General features: G+C 45.4%; 1 protein-coding gene across 1 annotated transcript in view; it reads left to right on the forward strand.

Moving 5' to 3' along the window:
• Positions 1 to 21943, forward strand: part of INSR (insulin receptor) — a gene marked incomplete at its 5' end in the record, with an annotated part of 51614 nt that overhangs the window by 24199 nt on the left and 5472 nt on the right. Inside the window, 11 exons of the mRNA XM_082011072.1 lie at positions 7880 to 8195; positions 9761 to 9906; positions 10191 to 10335; positions 10585 to 10799; positions 13160 to 13286; positions 13898 to 14148; positions 14548 to 14715; positions 15419 to 15620; positions 20278 to 20549; positions 20761 to 20903; positions 21579 to 21738. Of these exons, the coding sequence (XP_081867198.1) occupies positions 7880 to 8195; positions 9761 to 9906; positions 10191 to 10335; positions 10585 to 10799; positions 13160 to 13286; positions 13898 to 14148; positions 14548 to 14715; positions 15419 to 15620; positions 20278 to 20549; positions 20761 to 20903; positions 21579 to 21738 (2145 nt within the window). The remainder of the gene's footprint in view (positions 1 to 7879; positions 8196 to 9760; positions 9907 to 10190; positions 10336 to 10584; positions 10800 to 13159; positions 13287 to 13897; positions 14149 to 14547; positions 14716 to 15418; positions 15621 to 20277; positions 20550 to 20760; positions 20904 to 21578; positions 21739 to 21943) is intronic.

The following is a 21943-nucleotide window of genomic DNA, read 5'->3' on the forward strand; positions in this document are numbered from 1 at the left end:
GAAAGGTACTAGGAGAATGAAAACAGACCTAGACTTGAGTTTTTATTTTTGTAATTTTTTTTTTTCCCCAGCTTCATCCCCTAGCTCTCATCAGAGGGAGATGCTTTGCTCTGTAAGTTCAGTTCGTAAGAGGCTTGCTGCCACGGTGTAAACACCATGTGCACTGCTTAAAATGCACAAAAGGAAAATGTTTCTTTGATCTTTATTCTAGAGGGGCAATATTAGGTATACTCGAGTGGGAGGCATCCACTTCTCCGTGTAAATAGTTGGGGTGACAGAGGAGAGCAGGAGTGAAAACCTTCAGAAAGGTCTAGAAGATCTGTGAACTGAGAGCCTGTCCTGAAGGTTCAGTGGGAGGAGGTGAGGGACTTTCATAGCTGAGGTTTGTAGCCCAAGAAGTCCTATCCCCAAAAATAAGAGAGGATAGTTGGGCTGTCTTACTAACTCCAGCCACGGAGGTGAGCTGTCGAATCTGAAGTTACGCAAGGCTTTGTATGCCTGGGCATAGCTACTGCCTTGTGTCCTTGGTGTGGTAGCTGGAGAAGCTCCTTTGCAAAGGTTAGACCTTCTTGAGGAGATAAAGAGCGACTGACCGAAGGCGTTGTGGATCCGTTGCGGTTGATGACTTCCTCCAGGCTTCATCATAAGCTGGCTTATATATAGATATATTTTTATATATTTTATAAATAAAAGCATGGGTATGTATATATACGTATGAGTTTCTCTTAATAAGTTTTCTGCATTCCTTGGCATGATTCACATACGAGTAAATTTCTCCGTTTCTGGATAAATACTCTACCGGCGGTTGTAGCGCAGAAGGTCATAGATTACTCCACAGTGTGAACAGCAGAAGGTTGGCCTGGAAGAGACTGTGTTTCTAGAGACATTTCCCTTTATCCACTCTTTTCCTCTATCAACAACAGAGCTCAACCTTTCCTCCTATCTCCATTCAACAACTTCTTTCACAGACCTCCATATCCTCCATTATCGCGACTGGACAAGGTGGCACACGACTCCAAACCCTTTTATCTTTTCTAAACTCGCTTTTGCTGATCCTAACAGGTCCATGCAACAGTACGAGCATCTCCGTCGGTTTTAGCTGTGGCAGCTGTTCTTGGCTGCGAGGATGCCTCGCGGGAAGCAGTCAAATATTCAGGGTTTGTGAATGGCACCGGTCCCGTTTTGGAATATTTGAGACGTTCCCTGTAGCTCCAAACGAGCACGTAACTTGTGAAAGGGTTGGGAGGCAAAACAATTTTTTTCTTGTCCTTACTGATAGATGAGATAAGAGTTGTAACGTCGTCCTGAGAAATGTCAATGGGAAGAGTTTCCTTTACGTTTTAGTAACAGTGTGTTGTTTTTGGAAGTCACTGTCTATGGGAAGGGAGGCACCTGCAGTTAATTTTATCTGTTCCTGTGTAAATACAGACCTCCTAACGTTCCCAACTCGCAGTTCAGTGGGGTGGTGGCATTATGGACTGTAATATCTTATTTTATAAATAACACTTTAATTTTAGTGCTGATTGTAAAACCTTGAATGTATTTGGCACTTACTCCTTCCCAAGTCGGTGCTAGGAACTGAAACCTTGTGTGTGGATAAGAGCATTTGAGTCGATGCGTTTTGGGAGGGCTGTTGCTTGGACGTCCTTGGCGTCGGGGAAGAGGGAGAGATAAATGTTGTTAGAGCAGTTGAGCACTGTGAATAAGTGACAAAGTTTGCTTGAACGTCTTGTGATATTTCCTGAATTTTGCTTGATAACTACAGCCAGTGCCCGGCATTGCTGGCGGTCTTTTTGCAGCGGCATGTAAACCGCTTATTTTTTTGTCATGTTCTTGTTTCGCTGTTTATTTTGTAGATTCAGGAAGCTCTGGGAAAGCTACTGTTGTTAGTCAGCGAGGTAATCGAGAGTCCTTGCGCTCTTTACAGTCCAGCTGACCTCTATAACCATGTTCTTCCCAGGCACATTACTGCCGTCGTAATGCCCTGGGAGCAGTTCGCCCTGTGCCCTGTCCAGGCACTGCCGCTGGTGCGGTTTGGGGTTTAGGTTTCTGCCTCTCTGGTCTTGGTGACATGAAGAAATAATTGAAGGACACAAGCCACAATGCAGAAGGGTTGGCAGCACACTGTTGTTTCTTGCAGCAGCCCTCCGTCAACCCACTCTGATACCGACTTTTAGATTACAGCTAGTGTCCACTGGACACCGTTTTATTTAATTTTTAATAGCTCTTTTCAACCTTATGATACACTACTGCGCTCAGATTAGGTATAATGTTGCTGTGTTCACATCAAAGAAATGCTCACAAAAAGTAGACGATGCCGAGTAAAAAAAAAAATTAAAATTGTTTTATGGATAAAAATTATATTCTAGAACTCTAAGAAGCCCTGCTGAATGACTTACTGAATTTGGTGTCTTCTTGACAGGATGAGAACGAGTTAATCTTGAGGAAAAGTGATCAAGTACAAAATGCTATCTATGTATAGCATGATCTAATGCATAATTTTATAAGGAGGTAACGTTCATGCGGATTTCAATAGCAGCGATGCCGCTCAGCACTTGCAGAAACTCAGGAAACAAGCACAAACTCCGTAGTGCTAAATTAAGATCACATGCTTGCGACACATGCTCAGAGGAGTTACTGCCGTGGGCGATCAGTCCTTGGGTTTCCTTTTTTTCCCCCCTTGTCGGTTTTGTTTTTGTTTAGAACCGCAAGAACCCACTTCTACGGCGGTCGTTACCGCGACTATACAGTTAGGAAATTAAATTACGGTTCCCCCGCTAGCTGCACCTCAAGTATGATTGTGTGTGTGTGTGCAAGACTATTCGTGGGTGCACTTATATGACAGACACTGCAGCCACTTACAGTAAGAGGAAAAAAAACACTGGGTAATGCCGAGCGCTCCGATACTGTTTCTGTGGGACTCTGGCTTTGAATTATACGCGTGCGCGCGTCATATAACATTACACTAACCTAAGCTCTGGCATCGAGCGACGCGTGTCGCGGCCAAAACAAGCCATTTTAAGCTGTGTCAGTGCCGGGTCCGTACTGGCTTCCTCCTACGTTTTTCTCCCCGTTATAAATACACCTCGCGAGCTAAACGCTCACCGTGAGAAAAAACCCGGCGGCAGCTGGTTAAATTGCGCGAGGCTCGGGAGTTTTGCGGCGGCGCGGGCAGAGCGCGGCGTGGCCCGCCGAGGGGGGCGAGGGCTCGTTTGGGGAGCCCCGTTTTGGGTGGCTGGCAAGGGGTTAAGGCGTGTTTGCCCAGCGCAGATAGCGGAGCGGTTGGATGCCTCCCTGCGCAGGCAGCAAATGCATTGGCTGAGGTTGAGGGCGGTTCTCCTGCCGCAGTTGTTTTCTGTCCTGGACTTCGTTGGATCCGGAGCCTCCTAATTGCCTTGTCTGTAATCAAAACACAGCTTGTGTAATTCATGAAAACAGACCTGGCGGTGCAAGGCAAGTTTTGCTCCTTGGCGCTGGCTTGTCCGGTGGCCGAGAGCAGCGGCTCGCACAGGACGCGGCCGGTGGCCTCGGCCGGCCGGGAGGACCAGTGGTGGCCCGGGCTACCTCTGCTGACCCACACTCACACAGACGGGGCTCACTGTCACACTGCAGAGAGATCATGTCGATTGGTGACAAATCGGTCCCAAAAGCACGTGGGAACATCTGTCCCTGGACACTGTATAATGCAGCATCTTGACGTTCGTACGTGCAGTTTAGAACTTCTTCTTCATGAACCGCGTACCTCTTATCATACCCGAACCACCACCTGTTCGTCTACGCAACGCAGCTCACCCAGGACATTAAACCCATCCAGTGGCAGAGGATCCCAAAGGAACAGCAAAACTTACTCCAAGTGATTTTTTTTTTTTTTTCTTTTTCTGACGATTCACTGCTATTGTTTTCTTAGCAGAAAGCGAGAAACAACACCTAACGCAATTTTTTTTATCATACTTCAGTATCCAGACAAACTGTGTTTATTAGCTGAACAGCTTAATGCTTAATTGACTTGCCTGTTAAATATGGATCTCCTGGTTACCTGTGTTGGCTCGGGAATACGTTTACAGCATCAGTGTGTTTTGTTTCCACCTGAAGCACAGGGAAGTGGTAAAACGACGGGAGCAATCCAGAGAGGTAGAAATTCCTTTGCACTGACTCTGCTGCCTTTTGTACCCCCCAGCTGGGCCTCAGCAGCATGAAGAAATGTCAGTTTGAATCTATAATCAGAAAGGTTTGTAAAATGCATTGTTTCCTAAGTCTTTGGAGCCACTCTAGCTAGCTGGTTAAATATTTATTCACCCTTGGAACAACAGGTTTGAACCTCTGTGTCGGCTCCATTTCTCCCCCATCTAGGGCAGATTAATTAAGTGTTGTGCTGTTTGTCATCTTTGGGACAGGGATTTTAAAAGTCCTGTTCTTAAGGATCTGATGAATAGCTTTCGTGGCTGTGATGAACAGCTTTGCTCTGGTGCTGGAGCGCTTTTTCCTGCAGCAGTTTTTATGACAGTGTGGTGGCTTCTGCCTCTACCTCAAAATAGCTGTTCCCTTGTTTCTAACTAGGATTTATGAAGTTCCCTTTTGACTTTCTTCTCTTCTGTGAGGTATGTAGAGAGGGAGGCACTGATTGTCCAAAACCTCAAGTCCCGCAGCGCTAACCGGAGGCCACGGCTGCATAGTTGCTATGTCCAAGCATACCCTGTGCCTCCTCGGACCATGCCACAGCTCCCAAAAATGCAACCTTATTGCGAAGAGACGAATCTACCTGGGCCAGTGACCATTACTGGAGTCTGCAAACCTTGATGACAAAGGGGTAATGAGGTGCACTTGGTCAGCACAAACCTATTCAGTGTTGTCCTGCAGTGAAAGCATAACGTGGCAGAAAAAAACAAACAAAAAACCCCCATCTGACCCACGTGGAGTCACATAACCTGGATGCGGTAGTAATAGTTAGAAGAAGTGGGAGTGAAGACATGCTGGAGAGGTTTCTACATGACTTTCAGGGGCTCATTGGAAAAAATTAAATCCTTTCTAGCGTGCATACTTCGGTAATGTCGAGATGACATCTGTTCAGGGTCTTGTGTAATGAGGGGTTGCACAAAGTAGCGATTGACAATTTCTGGTCTTGAGTGCTTAATGGAAAGAAAGGCGTTGCCTTGGCCGCTTTGCTTTCTTCAAGCTGTCTTTTAGATATCAAAAGCTTGTAGAATTGGAAAAAGAGACATATCAAGGAGAGTTTAAAAATAGTTCAATTGTATCTTCTAAAAAACCTCTAGAGTTGAGAATTTAAACAGTTTCTGCCCTGTGAATATTTGCAGCTGAGTTCAAAATGTGTAAATAAGCACGGGACTTTGAAGATTAGTTTCCATAAGAAATTAAAAAAAAGTATTGTGTGGCATAATGTTAAATAGATGCCATGTGTCACTGGATGTTTTGCATGAGGACCAACTTTTCCAGATTACCTGGCTACTCTGCTGACTCCTTGAGAAACGAATGCTGTCTTTTGAATATTTTAAATTTCGTCGTTCTTAAGCGTGAAACCAACCCAGGAGAACACCGTTTCGCAGGAAGCACCGGTGGTGGACGCTGTGACTTGCACTACCACCGTTCATCCTCCGGCTTGCGCCAAGCCTTCCTGCGTGGCTTTGCTGTAGCAAGACATCGGTGTGTCCATGCTTACTTGGGGAGATGGGTGAGAAATAGCCCAGAGGTCTTTTTCCCCGCATAAACCTCGATATTTTAGACTGGAATTAGTAAGTTTGATGGTGTTTTGGACTAAATTCTAGAATTTTCTGTCTGCGTTTTTCTGTTGCCAACATTTCTAATAAACTACAGCCATGACATCTGTTGCTAGACAGTGCTCCATCTGTGGCCTGGTAAAGAAAGTATAACCATGCTTTTAAAACGAGCTTCTCATTTTTTCTATTTAGTCTAATACAAGGTATCATCTGCAAGCTGCTTCTACTCGGCTGTTGCATTTCAATCAGTTCCTGTTAGTGACAGGTTCACAAAATAAGACTTATTGCTAGAGAAGGGCAAAAGGTTGGTCAGCATAAAAGAAACTGAATTTGAAATATACTCCTCTGTTTCTTGTTAATGGATGAATCTTGAGGGATGCACGGAGGAAATGCCTGCAGCGAGTGACTGACATGGAAGCAGTAAGATATTGGAGATTAAATTGACCTTGTCATAGAATTTCGACCTTATCCGTTTCATATTTCCTCAAAGGATTTATCAGGCTGGAATAAAACAGAGGTTGCTCATCTTTACTACCCTGTCTACTGCTGCTTATTCCAAGAATGGCATTAATCTCTTTAATACACTTAATTCTGCAATCCGTTAACGTGGGGCGGAGCGTGGCGGAGGGGGATTTTCTTCCTAACCACAGCTGGGGATTTGATCATCAAAACATTGGTAGCATGCTGTGCTGTACTGTGGATCCTGCGTGCTGCTCTAGATTAAACTAGACCACGTTCCACCGCTGGTCTGCTCACGCACGTTGGCCAGAAATGAAAAAAAAAAACATTTTTGTACCTGAACAGCGGTGAGTCTGGGACCTCCCCGCATAAAGCCCTTCCTGGTTCAACACTGAATATTGGACAGAAAGCTTGGGAAATGTTGAGGCAGATGGTGTTAATTCAGCGTGAAGGTACTTGGTCTGGCCAGTACAGGTCACAGGAGGACTGACCGGGGTGTCCCTTCACCGAGGGTGCTTGGGCAGGACATCAGAAGCCGTTCAGATGTGCCCTCAGACAAAACTCTCCGGTGAGGAGAAGGTGATGTCTTGATCTGTGTCTTGGCAATTCACAGCTGTAGCCCAAAGGCTGAATGAATGTCACCATGTGGATGAGTCCGGGCCCATGTCCCGCGTCCCTCATCTGAAGTTCTTCCTCCTGCTGTTCAAATGGCTGCGTCAAAGCCATGCCTGGCTTTGGTGCTTGCTCTTGTGATTTCAGCGTTGTTACATATTTCTGACTTGAAATTCTGCGGCGTGTTCTGGATTAAGCAGTTGGATTTAATTGGTTCAGCCTCATTTGAATTGTTGAGACTGAGTGCGGAGGCGCTGAGCAGCGCAGGGGCAGGACTGGTCTTCCCTTCGGAGCCTCTCTGGGTTTGCCCAGCCTCCCCTCCAGCACCTTGCTCAGCGTTAGTCATGGTGTTTGCTCTGAGCTATGCTGATGCTTGCTTTCTATTTCAAAGCCCAAACCGCTCATTAAAAGTATTGTGCGGCGCTAAGTAATGGGTAATTAGAAAGTAAACCATAAAAACCTCAAGCAATAACACTCGTGGGTGCCCTTCTTCTTGGACGTGCTGGAAGAGTCACCGAAGAGCTTGTGTTGGGTGCCAGGGCAGCAGGCTTCCTCCAGGAGAACCGGTGACAGGCTGATAGATGGGAAGCAAATCCTGATAAAGCAGCAGGACTATGTAAAAGTGCTGTTGGACATGCATTATTTGCAGCATTACTGTGGGAAGCTTAAACCAGGAAACTAAAATCTTCTGCCTGGAACTGGCTATCCCAGGCTGGGAAGCTCTTGCTGTAGGACCCTCATCGGTTCTGGGCTTCAGAAATAATGTGGGAGTCACCAAAGCTCTCCTGGGAGCTGCGTAGTACTGGGCTGAGGAAAACTCTGTTTTCTTCTTTGAAGACGAGCATTAATGAATTGTGAGGGTGAATGATAGCACACTTCAAAAATATTATTAAAATTTGGAATTGACACTGAAAGGTGGAGATGAGGCAGATGCCTGTGCTTCGTGGATGCCTCTTTGAAAAGAAAGTTGCCAAAGCCAAGCAGGATAAAGCGTGGTCGCTTGTAAGCTTTTCACAGTCACACATCTCTGGGTTGTCCTGTGATACTCAGCTGCCTTTTATCTTTTCTCTTCACAGTTTGTCCACCTGCCTGCAAGTCCCAAGGCTGCACCTCTGATGGTCAGTGCTGTCACAGCGAATGTCTTGGGGACTGCACAGAGCCAAACAACCCTGAAAAATGTGTGGCTTGCCGCAACTTCTACCTTGAAGGCAAATGCGTGGACACCTGCCCACCCGGTTACTACCGCTTTGAGGGGTGGCGTTGTGTGACTTTCAGCTTCTGCCAGGAACTGCACAACAAATGCAAAAATGCCAGGGAGTCGGGGTGTCACGTTATCCACAATAACGAATGTGTTCACGAATGCCCGTCAGGGTACATCATGAATTCCAGCAAGTAAGTACAAGTGTCTGCATGTGAAGAAGCCATGCTGTAGTTTTTGTACCGTGCTTGTCTCTTGCTCAGACGGAGGGTTTGTGTTCTGTGTAACGACTGAGAAAATTTTCCAGCGTTGGAGTGTCTGTGATAGTTACCTGGTCTACTTTAATATGATTTGCAAACTAATACCTTGCTAATTCAAGCCATTAAAAGCAGATACGTCTGCCTACCCTGTGCCAGTAGTTTATTCTTCCCTTGGCTTCCCTTGTTTCCATTCAAGTTTGGAAACAGTGGGAAAGGGAGATTGAGAGAGAGGACAAGGAAGAGGAGGATCTTTAAGGTGGAAGGGTCTTTCTGTAGTTGAGTGGGATGAAGGAGACGGGCAGTGGACAGGCTTTAGCCGCCCTGCTTCCCTTCCCCTCCAAAACAGACCTCAGACTAGAAAGCCTGGCTATTAAGCAGAATAGGCAGAAGTCACGTCTAATGAAAAGAGCATAGCGTATTTTGAGTGGATCATTCTCAGAATATCTGTCCCTCGTCCCTGTAATTATTTTCATTGAGCAGGTTCAAGCTGTGCCAGACATAAATGGACAATGTAACAAACAAATGTAGCATGAATCAAAGCAGGGAACAGCCATTCTGTCTATTCCCAGGGTTTTGCGACAAAGGAATTAAATAATTTATGTTGCCAAGCTGTTTATCACTGAAAACTTTGTTGTTTGTCCCACAATAACATTATATATTGTGATGAGTCAGATTTCGTATGAATATTGGTAGCTTTGTGCTCTCATGTATTTGCTTCTGCCATAATAATTTCAGGGAATTCACTCTTAACAGGACTTACGAAATGATTCCATTTCCTGTTTTGCTTTTCAAAAGAATGGACTAGCAGCCCCCAAAGTAGATATGCTGCTTGTGTAACAGCAGCCGTCGTCTCTCTCCGATGCTTGTTCCAGCCTGCTGTCAGTAGGACCTCACGACACTACTCCGCGCTTTTCCTAGAGCATTTATTTCTCCGAACTAGTTGGGAACACATTCTTGTGGTGTTATGACCAGGGCAAGCAATCATCTTGCTGCCGTTTAAGATGTATTTCCCCAGAGCACAAAGCACATGCTTGCTTGCCTTTTTTATAAGCAACTTTATATGTGCAGTCCTTAATCGGAGGATTCCCAGATGGAGGGCCAGCTCTCCGCTCATCAATTACATGTTTGGTTAACGATCTTGGGATGGAGACTGGGCCTGGGTTTCGTCATCTTGAAACGCCTGGTATGTATAGCGCTGAGCAGCAACGTGGTGGATGGGCTATTCAGAATAGTCAAAATCACTTTGTTCTGGTTCCTGTTACCTAGGAGGGGACAGAGCAATTGGCATTCGAAATGTGGAAATGAGTTTAAAGAATTGTCGGGAGTTATTTGGAGTTCCGAAGAGCCACGTGCTGCGCGCTACAAGTGGATTGCATGACGTATTGTCAGGACGCTGTCGCTTTGAACTGATTAATCTGCTTTTGAGAATCGCTGGGGACGCCCCGGATGACATTCTGCAAAAGCGTCGCGTCTACGTGCCCAACTCTCTTGTTTTTCAGCTTGCACTGTACACCCTGCGCAGGGCCTTGTCCGAAGGTTTGCGACTATGGGAAAGAGAAGACGATCGATTCGGTGACGTCGGCACAGGAGCTCCGTGGATGCACAGTTGTTAATGGAAGCTTGGTTATAAATATCCGTGGAGGAAGTAAGTTCTGCATGAGTAAAGGATGTCAAATCAGTGAATATGACACCATCCGTGAGCTGGGGCATTTCTCTTTTGCTTTGAGCACTCTGAATCTTAGAGCGATTCAGAAAAGTAACTGCAAAGCAAAGGCTCTTGGGGTGTTCGTTTGGGGTTTTTTGCTACCTGATTTTTGTAAGGTCTTACGAGCTTACGTAAAGCAGTTCTATTTAATATATTTGGGCTCCGATATCAGTGTTTTTCTCTGTGATATCAGAAAACCAAAACCAATGTTTTCCTCTCCATAGATAACATAGCAGCTGAGCTAGAAGCAAATCTCGGCTTGATAGAAGAAATCTCAGGTTACCTAAAAATTCGCCGGTCTTATGCCTTGGTTTCTCTTTCTTTTTTTCGTAAACTACATCTGATTAGAGGAGAAACACTAGAAGCTGGGTGAGTTCTTTCAAAAGATACTTTATTTTAATGCTTTGACGTGTAAGGAGTGCCAGTGCTATCAGGGTGATTTGTATTGGTGAACAATTCCTAAGTTATTTTTAAATATTCCTCTGCCCATGGCTTGTGGCCTGCCAGGGAAGGTAGTTTGCATTCGTTTTCTTTGATGTCTGGATTAGTGCATGAGGAAAAAAAAAAAAGTTCTCAGTGGATCCTTTCCCAATCCACGTTTTCATTCTCTGCTTTCAGGAATTATTCATTTTATGCCTTGGACAACCAGAATCTTCGCCAGCTCTGGGACTGGAGTAAACACAACCTCACTATTGCACGAGGCAAACTCTTCTTTCATTATAATCCCAAACTGTGTTTGTCGGAAATCCACAAGATGGAGGAGATCTCTGGGACTAAGGGACGTCAGGAAAGGAATGACATAGCCCTGAAGACAAATGGTGATCAAGCCTCCTGTAAGAAAGTCTCAGGATGCAGGGAGACTTGCATCATTTTCCTTTCCCTCTGCCTTGCTAACCTCATACTCTCTTTCTCTCAGCCTAAGATGTTTTTCCAGGGACTGTGCTTGTCCTTTTGGTAAAGCACCAGACATGTGACTTGCTGCTTGCTTGTGCACTGCAGTGACACTGTCAATATGCCACGAGGAGAAGTACTTACGGGTTCTCCATCTGGCCGGGAGCCTACCTTGCCAACTTTGGTCTTCAGAAGTTTGCTCTTTGTGTGCTCAGCTGTGAGTTTTTCAGGGTTGAGTGTATTGTTGTGTCTTTTTGAAGAGTTCAGCACAACATAACCTCAGTCCAGCCTGGGACTTTGTGTTACTGCTGAGTACCTGATTAATAGTCATAATCTTCTTTTCCCATGTCATGAGGCGACAGTGCGCACACAGAATAAACATAGTAGAGAAACCGGATTTCCACCCATCTCTGGAGCCGTGTGAGGGAACTGCTATGACAACAGTCAGAGAAATTTTTCCAACAATTTTTGTTATGCTTCTCGGAGTGTTTTTAAGCTAACAGCTTTCTTCACAAACAACGATAAGACGATGCCTGTGTCAGCATGACTAAGGAGCAAACACACAGTGCTGCTTTATGCTCTAACTGAAGTCATGCTACTGAAGATGTAGTTTTGCAGACGCTTATTTTGGCAGCAATACTGCCATAAGCACATCCCTTGGGCACCCCCAACCCTGCTGTTTGTTCCCGTTCTACGCCACACACAATCCCCTTTCCCTGTTTGTGCCAGTGAAACTCTTACAGGGCTGCACAGTGAACCAGGCTGTTGAAGTAATATGGGATAAAAAATAGCAAGCCATTTCTGCGTTGTTGTTGTTGGGTTGTGTCATCTCTCTGCTCTGATTTATCATCTAGCCCCACGAGGTTTTACGTGCGCACAGGAGCAGGAGCACGCACAGGTTGACACGTTAGACGCTTAAGCAGTTATTGCCACCAAAACCCCCAGCGTTAATTAAACTACGATTTCAGTTCCTTGCGTTTCAGTTCCTTGCTCTTTTCACAGCTTGCAGTGCAGCTTAGATCATCCTGTGGCTGCCCTGTTTCTCTCTATTTGGTGAAGCACTGCTTAAACAACCCCTTCCCCAATTCTGCCCTTGTTACGCTGAGGTGGCCATTTGTGAACAGACTTAAAGGTGAAGATCTTTCAGCGGAATGAGTTTCCTGAACTGGTTTGCTACATATCAACACATGCAGCCATGCCAGCACAGTGGGGAGAAGGGAACGCAATGACTGCCTACCTAAAAACTGGCAGTACCAGTAAAAAAAACCTACATAGAGGCCATGCCCTCAGGGATATCACGGCTCTAGCCTGGGCAGAGTGAAGGAGGTGCGAAGAATTAGCTGCCTGGAAAGGTCATCTCCCATGAGACGCTAGCAAGCTCTTCCCACATTTGGGGGTGAGACTGGATTTGGGGTTCAGACCCAGCTCTGTCACGTGGTTGTGTGCAGCTCCAGGGCTGGCTGGTTGGTTCGTTTAAAGGCAGCTGGAGGAGACAGTTGCATTTCTCTTTGCCAGCTTTAACTCTGTTCTGCTGAGCTGTTCTCTGTGCCGTCCCCCCACCTCAAACCACAGGTTGCCAGTGTGTTTGGCTTTTTATTTGTTTTTGCATTTCAGGACCAGTTTTCACATTGGCAGCATCCTGTTTACTGAAAAAAAAAAAAAAAAAAAAGGAAGAAAAAAAAAACCAAAACCTTGTTTGTTCTGGATGTGGTGCCAGTGAAATGAATGTTCTTCTTCCCTTGTGCAGCTACTGCCGGAATGGCGAATCCAGTCAGAGCTACAGAGTTTGTCCTTCTTGGGCTGCTTGGACATACCATATCGTAAAGCGTCCCTTGAGCCTCGAAACTCCACCCTCCTGCAACTGTTTGTTGTCCTTCCCTCCTGTTTGCAAAGGGACCGTGCTACTCCCGGGCAAGGCTGGGAATTCACGCACTTGGAAGGCAGAGGCTACAAAAACTATGCAAACTGTATTACTGGGTTCAGCTGTGTAGATGATAATGAATTTTAAAATACATTGCCTTTAGATTTCCCGCTTATTACGATTTAGTTCAACGCTTCTATGGGGTCATTTTCATAAAATCATAGAAAAACTTAAGCTGGCAGGAACCTTAGGAGGTCACCTATTCCAAGCCCTGGCTTAAGGCAGGAATAGCGTCAAAGTGAGGCTTGTAATGAACAGCTCTTCTCAATGCTGACATTCTCATATTTATCTGTGGAGAAAATGAACTTCTAAAATAATTAAAAATAGAAACCGTTATTTTTTAACATTAACAAAATTATTGTCGTTTGTCTTTTGCTACAGGTGAAAATGAATTGCTGAAGTTTTCTTCCATTAGAACTTCTCATGACAAGATCCTGTTGAAGTGGGAGCCGTACTGGCCTCCTGATTTCCGTGATCTCCTGGGATTTATGCTTTTTTACAAGGAAGCGTAAGTGATCCACTGTTAGGTTACAAAATAATAGCTGTGCTGGGCTTCCACAAATGGCAGTTGGCATTGAAGAGTAGATATTAAACCTGCTGTGGGCATAGCTATTTCATCTCTGTGATTGTCTGGCTCCTACACTTAAATTTCCGATGCTACCCTTATATAAAAGTGTTCATTAAAATCCCTGACTTACTGAGTTGCGTACAGTCAAAATTCCTCATTTAAGAACGATCCAAACGTTAGTTGTTCACCGACCATGGAGTTTTATCAATTCCCCACTATCTCCATGGGATGTTGAGGTTTTCATTCCCTTTGAGGTAGGAAACATTCTTTTAGAATCAAGGTTACTGAGCTGATTTTCATAAAGCTGAACGTAATTAGTCTGGGTTTAGTTGTTGGCGTCATCTGTGGAACGGTACTTGATCTGTGATGCTGTTAGGAGACTGGGTGGCAAAGCTCCCCATGCTTCATTTTCAGAATATGTACAAAGAGACAGTTACGCTTTCTCCAAAGGGTAAAAGATTGTAACTTTCAGTGATGTCTTTAGAAGTGTTGTTTTTAAAAGCTTGAATTAGGATTCTGTTAATTTGAGGTGTTTCTCTTTTTTTCTAAAGTCCATATCAAAATGTGACGGAGTTTGATGGCCAAGACGCTTGCGGGTCAAATAGCTGGACAGTTGTGGATGTTGACCCACCCCCACGGTCGAATGAGCCCAAAGCCCAGGCGCAGCCAGGTTGGCTTCTGAGGGGCTTGAAGCCATGGACACAGTATGCTGTGTTTGTTAAAACTCTGGTCACCTTCTCAGATGAACGAAGAACATACGGTGCAAAGAGTGAAATCATTTACGTCCAGACCAACGCTACTGGTCAGTATCATTAAATTAATGTTGCCTTGCAAGTGAAAAAGAAAAATAGACCTAAATAGTCTTCTGCCTGTTTAGTCATGACAGTCCCCGAGCCACAAAACGTTCCACTGCCAATACTGCTCTACTTCGGTAGTAAAATATTCCTGAACAAATGGAAGGATGTGTGCTTCCCCGCATGGGGAGGTGGAGCTTTCCTCCATCAGGCTCGTGTGACCAGGTGTAAAAGCTTGCGTGCCCGCTGGTGTATCCTGCTGCGGGGTTGTTGGATCTCAGTGGGCCGACTATGGAGAGCACTGTTTATTCCCATGGAAATGGAAACTTGCCTGTGTTTGTCCTTTGTTCTGTCAAGCTCTCGCAGAGCGGTGGAAGTGACCTCTGTCTCTTTTCCCACCCACGCAGTTCCGTCAGTCCCATTAGATCCGATATCTGTTTCCAACTCTTCATCCCAAATCATTCTGAAGTGGAAGCCACCTTCGGAGCCCAATGGAAACATCACGCACTACCTGGTGTTCTGGCAGCAGCAGCCAGAAGATAGTGAGCTTTATGAACTTGATTACTGCTTAAAAGGTGAGTGTGTGTTTCTCTGTGTGCTTTTCAAGCTTTCTCAGAATTGTCTGGAGATATTTTACACTCTTTGGGGGTGCTCTGGATGCCTGATCTTGCTGTTTGTAAGGCTGTTGTTCAAGAAACAGGCTGAGATGCAGCTGTGTTCTCCCACTGTTCGGTTCATTATACGTTAGGTGCTATTGCCAAGTTATGTGCGAAAGCTTTCCAAAACCACTTTTTTTACAAAGTAATCAGATCTTTTTTCCTTTGGGAATCTCCCTTCTGCACTTGTTCCTTTTCAGCTAAGTAGTAAGTTAAATAACACCTATGGAGATAGTAAAGGAAAAAATGTAGTGCTTCCGGAGATCAGTGGCCAAGTTGATTTTTGAAGGCATCCTATGCCTGTTTTGGAATTTTTTGAGAACACAGTTTCACTGAAGACTCTCAAAATCTCACCTGCTGCCCTGTGTTACCTAAATTGAGATGAACTGGGGTAGAACGATGTTTGACTACAGCGGCATCTGAGCTCCGTTTCGAAGATAGCACGGCTTTGAATCAAAGACTTGTCATAAAAGAGAGAAAGCTGCTCGGCTTTTTTTCGGAAAGCTTAGGATGCCCAGATGTGTTATGAATCTTGTGTACACTAGTTCTGGATCTTTGTAGGACCAAACAACTGCTTCTGTCATGTCAAGCATGAGTGATATTAAAATTGTTCTGTCCATAGGATTAAAACTGCCCTCAAGGACGTGGTCTCCTCCTTTTGAATCTGAAGACACTCAGAAGTATAATCAAAGTGAAAATGAGGATGTTAGTGGAGAATGTTGTTCCTGTCCTAAAACAGACTCTCAAATACAAAAGGAGCTGGAAGAGTCTGCTTTCCGCAAGACGTTCGAAAACTATCTTCACAATGAGGTTTTTGTCCCCAGGTACGAATATCAAACCAATATTGCCCAGGTGCTCTGGGGTAGGGAAACGTAACGGATTACTAAAAAAAAGTGTTGGACTGGACGTGGCCATGTTGCCAGTCTCTGGGCTTCCACGAGGCTGTCTAGTCCAGCTGGATATGCGTGTTGGAGACCGGTGAGAGCTGAGCACCTACAACTGATGTTATTACAGACTTGAAAGATCCTGCTTTTATTTCCTGTCTCTGAATTCTCCTCAGCTTGAGAATAAATTGAGAATCCTTAACAAATAGCTAAATGCCTACAGCTCATTTACACTTGTATGATGCCAAAAATAGCTATTTTTTTCTGTCCTAAAATTTTGTGGTCTAGCTTTTCATCCAGTTGAAAAGAAAGGAAAAGGAGGGAAGTTTACCATGCCACAGCCTTGTCCTTTAGCATGGTATTTGCGGTCTTCCTTGCACTTAGTCTGGGAAATACCTCCAATACCATGAGGAATGCAACTGCTGTGGGTGGTAAATGTCCTGTTTTGAATGGCACACACAGTGTCACATTAAGTGGTGTTGAATGTCTTCACACTTCATATGCAACTTACAGAGGAAGCACTGGGAATCAGGTTGGAGTCTGTAATGATTTACCCTCTTCACTGTCACGCATTTTGTGCTCTAAATTTATTCTCTGCTTACTGCCCTCAGCTAACAAACATTTATTTGCAGCTGCTTGACAAAGGATACGTTACTGCACCGGACTTTTTTTATTATTGAGTACATTACTAGACAGTGTCTTCTCTGTGAGCCTGGTTTGATGCTTGCAGTTGTCACATGGAAGCTTGTGCAGAGTCACTCCTTTGGCTGATTCTTTGCTGCTGGTGCTGATCAGGACAAGTCTCAGTGTGCAAAGTGATGCCAGGACACAACGTATTCAAAAGCAGAGGAGAACCAAGCCATATACAAAAGCCAAGCTCCTCTTGATGTAGGCAGACAATTCTGACAATCTGATTTCTTTTTTTCTTTTTTTTCTAACTTTATTGTGCAGCCAGCCCAGGATGCTTCTCAGGCCGGTTGCTGGGGTATGTATTTTAGGAAGAAACCAATCACCAGGATGTGCCACCTTGTCAGCCTGCTAAGGAAGAAATCTCCACTTCCCTAGGCTAACTAGTCCTTTTGATACAAGCCTCTTTTGCTGTTACAAGTCAACAGTAAAGATACCTTCCTGCTGACATGCATCCCACTTGTCTTTTCTGACAGCCTCCAGGCTGTTGCAACGTAAATTAGAATTAGTTTTCCTGTGAGTACTGTGCCTGCTCATAGGACAGCCTGTCTAGAGCCTGGTAACTGAACACGAAGTGTGGTTGTGTTTTTTTTTTTACTGACCTCTCTCCAGGCACTGTGTGGACTCCCCTTGAGGTAAGAAGCCTTCTGCCAGTCACGGGGAGGAATCTCACAGATGAGGCCGGCAGGGAATATGAGATGGCAGGGGTGCAGAAGACAGAGCAGTTGAGAAGTTACTCCCCCTACGTCTTGCCTCCTTGTTTTCTGTGTCCCATTTTTCTCCTCCTGTCCTCTTCCCAGCTATCTGATCCCTGTGCAGCATGACCCCAGTCGGTATGAGGCTCTGCCACAGATCTGCCAGCTCTGCCTTAGCCCAGGTCTGATCTCTCCCGACTTGCCGAGAACCCCTCTGCAGATCACAGAAGCTGTTCCTTCCCCACATGCACGGTTGATTAGCTACTCAAGAAGATGCTGTCGCAAGTCACGTGGGTTAATTTGCTCTGGCACTGGCAAGGCAAAGTAGAAGTTTCTAAGTGCTTCTTGCCATACCCACCTTCCCAGTCAGAGCTGGCAGGTATCTTTATGCCGCGTGCTTTGTAACCTCCCTTTGTAGCTGAACAAAGTGGCCATCAGAAGCTGATGCTTTGTTTCTTCTTTCCTGTGTTACTTGCTCTTACACCGGAAAGAGTTTTGCACAGATCGGAGCGAACGGGTGATTGCATGCTGGAACAGGTTGCCCGAGGAGGTTGTGGAGTCTCCGTCCTTGGAGATGCTCAGAACCTGACCGGCCGTGGTCCTGAGCAACCCGCTCTAGCTGCCCCTGCTTTGAGCGGGGGGGTGCGTTAGGCAATCTCCAGAGGTGCCTTCCAACCTCAACCACTCCGTGACTCTGTGGAAAGCAGGGAAGGATTTCAAAAGTAATTAAAAGTCCTGAGAGGCAGAGGGGAACTAAACGGCTGCTATTCAGGATGTAATTTCATGCATACCCTCCACCATCACTACTGCAGGAAAAGCAGTCTCACTCTTCTCTGTGTCTCGATCCTCTCTTTCTGTCACACACACTTGTGCCATTGCAAACATTAGTGGGTTACAGAGTGAACAAGATCGGGCAAATAACTCCCATTAAAAGTAACTTTTTTCTCCTGGGTTCCCCAGTTCAATCCAATTAATTGTACAGACAAATATATTGATGTTTTTGCCAGCACAAGGGGGAAGACAGGCCAGTTGTTCCGGGCTAGTTTCAGGTGTTGGGGGAAAAACTTGGCTTAAGCTAGCTAAGGCATTTTTAAAATCCCCCAGCACGGGCCATATTGCATGTGCTCAGTTGTTGCTTCCATCCTTCTGTGAACCCCACACACGCTGATTGTCTTTGACAGCAGGAGAAGGAACCTGACTGAGTATTTCACAGGCAAGGGAGCTACTTCCCTGTGAAACAGGAGAAATGGCCGTAACGAAAATTGCACTGGAACAACTATGGGAAGACATCGGATGCTTGAAAATACAAAGAATTTGGCAAGAAAATTGCTGCAAATCTAGGATAGTAAATATGGGAAGATTGGGGCTTACGGCTTCAAAAGTTTTTCTTGCTTTCTGTTACTTGAGAAGGGAGAAGTTATTCTTGCATTTTACTCCGTGTTGCATCAGTGGTCAAATTATTGTTTTACTTGCGAAAAACAAAATTCACGAGGAAGAGCTGAATCCACACTTTGTAAACAGTGGCGTGTAGCTTTGCTTTCAAGTCCAAACAAGGTTCTGGTTGACCGTCAAGAATCCTTCCGAAGGCGGGAGGTGGCATGACCCAGACCCGGGTCTCTGAACTGTGCCCCATTGTCAGGGGACACTGTTCAGAACAATGCACAAGATGAGATAACAGCAGCTCCAAAATGAGTTAATTAGTAATTAGAGAAGGAGAAAGCTAAGAACTGGAATGTGCTCTGCTGAACCTGCCATGTGGCACCTCGTTTTTTCATCAGGTGGATGAATACACTTACGTTGCGGTGTACAACCCGACGTTTAGTTTGAGGAAACTTTTAGTACCTGTTTTCCAGCTGGTAGCATTTGCCGTTGGAGGAGAAATAACACCAGGGAATGGAGCTGGGAGTTGCAGACAAAGACCTGATCTGCACAATCCCCTGTTGTAGCTGTACTTGGCCGATCAATCATTTGCCTGGTAGTCAGAGGGTGGCAGTGGAAAGTTCGGTTCAGCAGCAAAGATTTGCTTCAACAGCTTGTTACAATTTTAGAGACTGGAGATGCCTCAAGTGTGGGTTCAGTTCAGGTCGCTCTTTGTACCCTTTAATAGCTGCACACACATGCACACACAAAAAAAGATCATCATCCCCTTAAAATACACGGTCCGGTTTTCGGATGGCATTGATTCCTTTTGTGTAACTAAATCCTATTACCGATTCACCACGTTGGTTAGTTCCCAACCTGGGATTCCTCATGGCAAATGTGTGGCAGGGCATAAAGTGTTAGAACGAGGCGGTTTGTTTTGGTAGTATTTTTTTTTTCACCCAAGAAAATTAAATTTGTGAATGGTTCTTAACTCTGTTGAATTTGTTCTGTTTATTTGGTGACAAAAATCTGACGTTAAGGTTGGCTAGTAGCACCCACTGGCAAACGGGACTTGACAGGATCACGCTGCCAGTTCTGCTTTTACAACTGCAAAAAATTGGGTTTTGGACTGAAGTGCAAGAATTTGAGAGGCGATATTTGGTTAACAAAACCGCACAACTCGCATGCGATCTGAATCTGTGAGTTTTAAATGCGTCTGTCAAAAAGCACATAATAGATTTGGGCTCTCAGGAAAAGGTTAAAATTATCTCTCTATCTATCTAGATTCAGCCCCAGGGTTCACATGAACACATCATTTGGCAGATGTGTTCCGATGAGCTGTGAAACTGGTCTTACGGTTTATAAACGCAAGTTTGTGACACTTGGAATACGTGGAGCATCTGAGGTCATCAGAGTTGGGGGCTGTGGGATGACCTCATTTGCTAGAATGTGTAGGAGATGAACTCCCAAGCGTTGCAACACTGTACAAGGCATCCATGAGGCAACCTAGTAAAGTTGTATTCAGCTGAGAGGATCTAGAAGAACTTGAATTCTCAAGCAAATACTTTAGACTGGGATTTTTTTTTTCCCCTCCCTGTATGAAGCTGTGCAGGGAAAGAGTCTCGGGGATACATAATTTTAAATAGCCACGTGCGTTACAGGGGCTGAGACAGATTGCTTGGTTAAAAAAAAAAAAAGAAAAAAGTCCTGACTTTTTGTTGCGTTGCAAATATGAGGCTTGAATTTGAGTTTTCAGTGGCACTCTGAGCCCTCCCGTTTTAACTCCTCCTTTTCAGATGCACGTGTTTGCACTGAGCATAACAAATAACATGATAACCTGTGTTATTTCATAGGCCGTCAAGAAAACGACGGGACCTTGGCTCGGTGGCAAACGCCACTGTGGTGATACCCACCATCGCCTCCTCTGCAAACAACTCTGCAGCAGCAGCTGAGAACGCAGAAGAACAGAAACCTTTTGAAAAAGTGAAGTCTAAGGAGTCTTTGGTTATCTCAGGCCTGCGGCATTTCACCGGGTATCGCATTGAGCTCCACGCTTGTAACCACGACGCTCAGGAGTCGCGATGCAGCGTTGCGGCTTACGTCAGTGCCCGGACCATGCCAGAAGGTAATTATCTTCCTGAGCTTTGCTTTGGGTTGATGGCTGTTTTCAAAATGCTGCTTTTCCTACGGGAGCCAGCTGCAATACAGAAACATCGTGTAGGACTGGTGCTCTCTTTATGTCCTGAGAAGAAAGGATGATAGATGAAGTATTGGCAGTTTTGAATTTTGCAAACGACGTGAAATAAAACTATAATTAATCCTGACGTTGGTTCTAGCTAAGGCTGATGACATCGTTGGTCCAGTTACCCATGAACTGGTCGAAAAAAATACCGTGCATTTGAAGTGGCAGGAGCCAAAGGAGCCAAATGGTCTTATTGTGCTGTACGAAGTGAATTATGGACGTCTCGGGGAGACAGAGGTGAGAATTGCTGCTTGTCCCTTAACGCAGCACGTTTGGAGGAGTAGCTCCGCCTGGGAGCCCAGGACAGTTTAGTCTTTGCTAGTCCCCGTGCATATGGTGGTGTGTCCTGTTGGCTTCCTTCTGCGTGAACCAGTGCGACATAAAACTTCACTAGTGAACTTGTGTCCTCTGGAAGTCTCTCTGTGGCGACACGGAGAAATAAAAATCTGCCTCCGTGCTGCCTGTTTGCCAAATAAGCCTATCTAATTTGCCAGCGTCCTGCATGGAGTCTTTTTGTAGGAATTTTATTTCACCAGGGGACAGAAAACATACATCTAAATTTCAGTTGCTTAGAGAAATTAAGAAAGCGGTGGGCAGCCGGGGGGTGCGGGCAGCCCTGCTGCCCGTGCAGAATGCCAGTGCCGCGTGGGTCGGAGGGCTTGCCAGCCCGGGTCAGGTTTCAGGGCTGAGGTCTAGTGCAGCAAACAGCATATGCTCTCTGTAATCTGAACTACCAAACTGTAAAATGCAAATCCAGGACAAACCAGCATATTGGAAAAGACCTGAGCATCTCAAAGCCCTATTTGTGTGCGTTTGCCAGACGCGGAGGTAGAAATCCTAGCGTGCTGTTACAGAGCTCTGGGTTGCCGCAGAAGTGGTGTAACGCAGCCTTCCTCTTCCCTCCTCGCGCAGGAAGCACACTACTGCGTTTCCCGTAAGCATTTTGCCAGCGAGCAGGGCTGTAAACTCCGTGGACTGCAGCCTGGAAACTACAGTGTCCGTATACGAGCTACATCGCTGGCTGGAAATGGCTCGTGGACAGAACCTGCCTATTTTTATGTGGCCGATTATTGTGAGTTGTTTGGTTTTTTTTTTCTTTCCCCCCCCCCCCCCCAACATTTAATTCCTGATAGAAACACGGGTGATTTTCGGAAGATGGGGGTTTAGCAAGCGGTGCACAGGACACTGTTGGGGGCTCATAAAATGTTTACCAATACATCTACTTTCAAGAAACTGAAATTGCCTGGAAGTATGTGACTTTTCTTCCTGTAGCTGTT

The sequence above is a fragment of the Phaethon aethereus genome (genome assembly GCF_964289735.1).
Source record: "Phaethon aethereus genome assembly, chromosome: 26".
NCBI lineage: Eukaryota > Metazoa > Chordata > Aves > Phaethontiformes > Phaethontidae > Phaethon > Phaethon aethereus.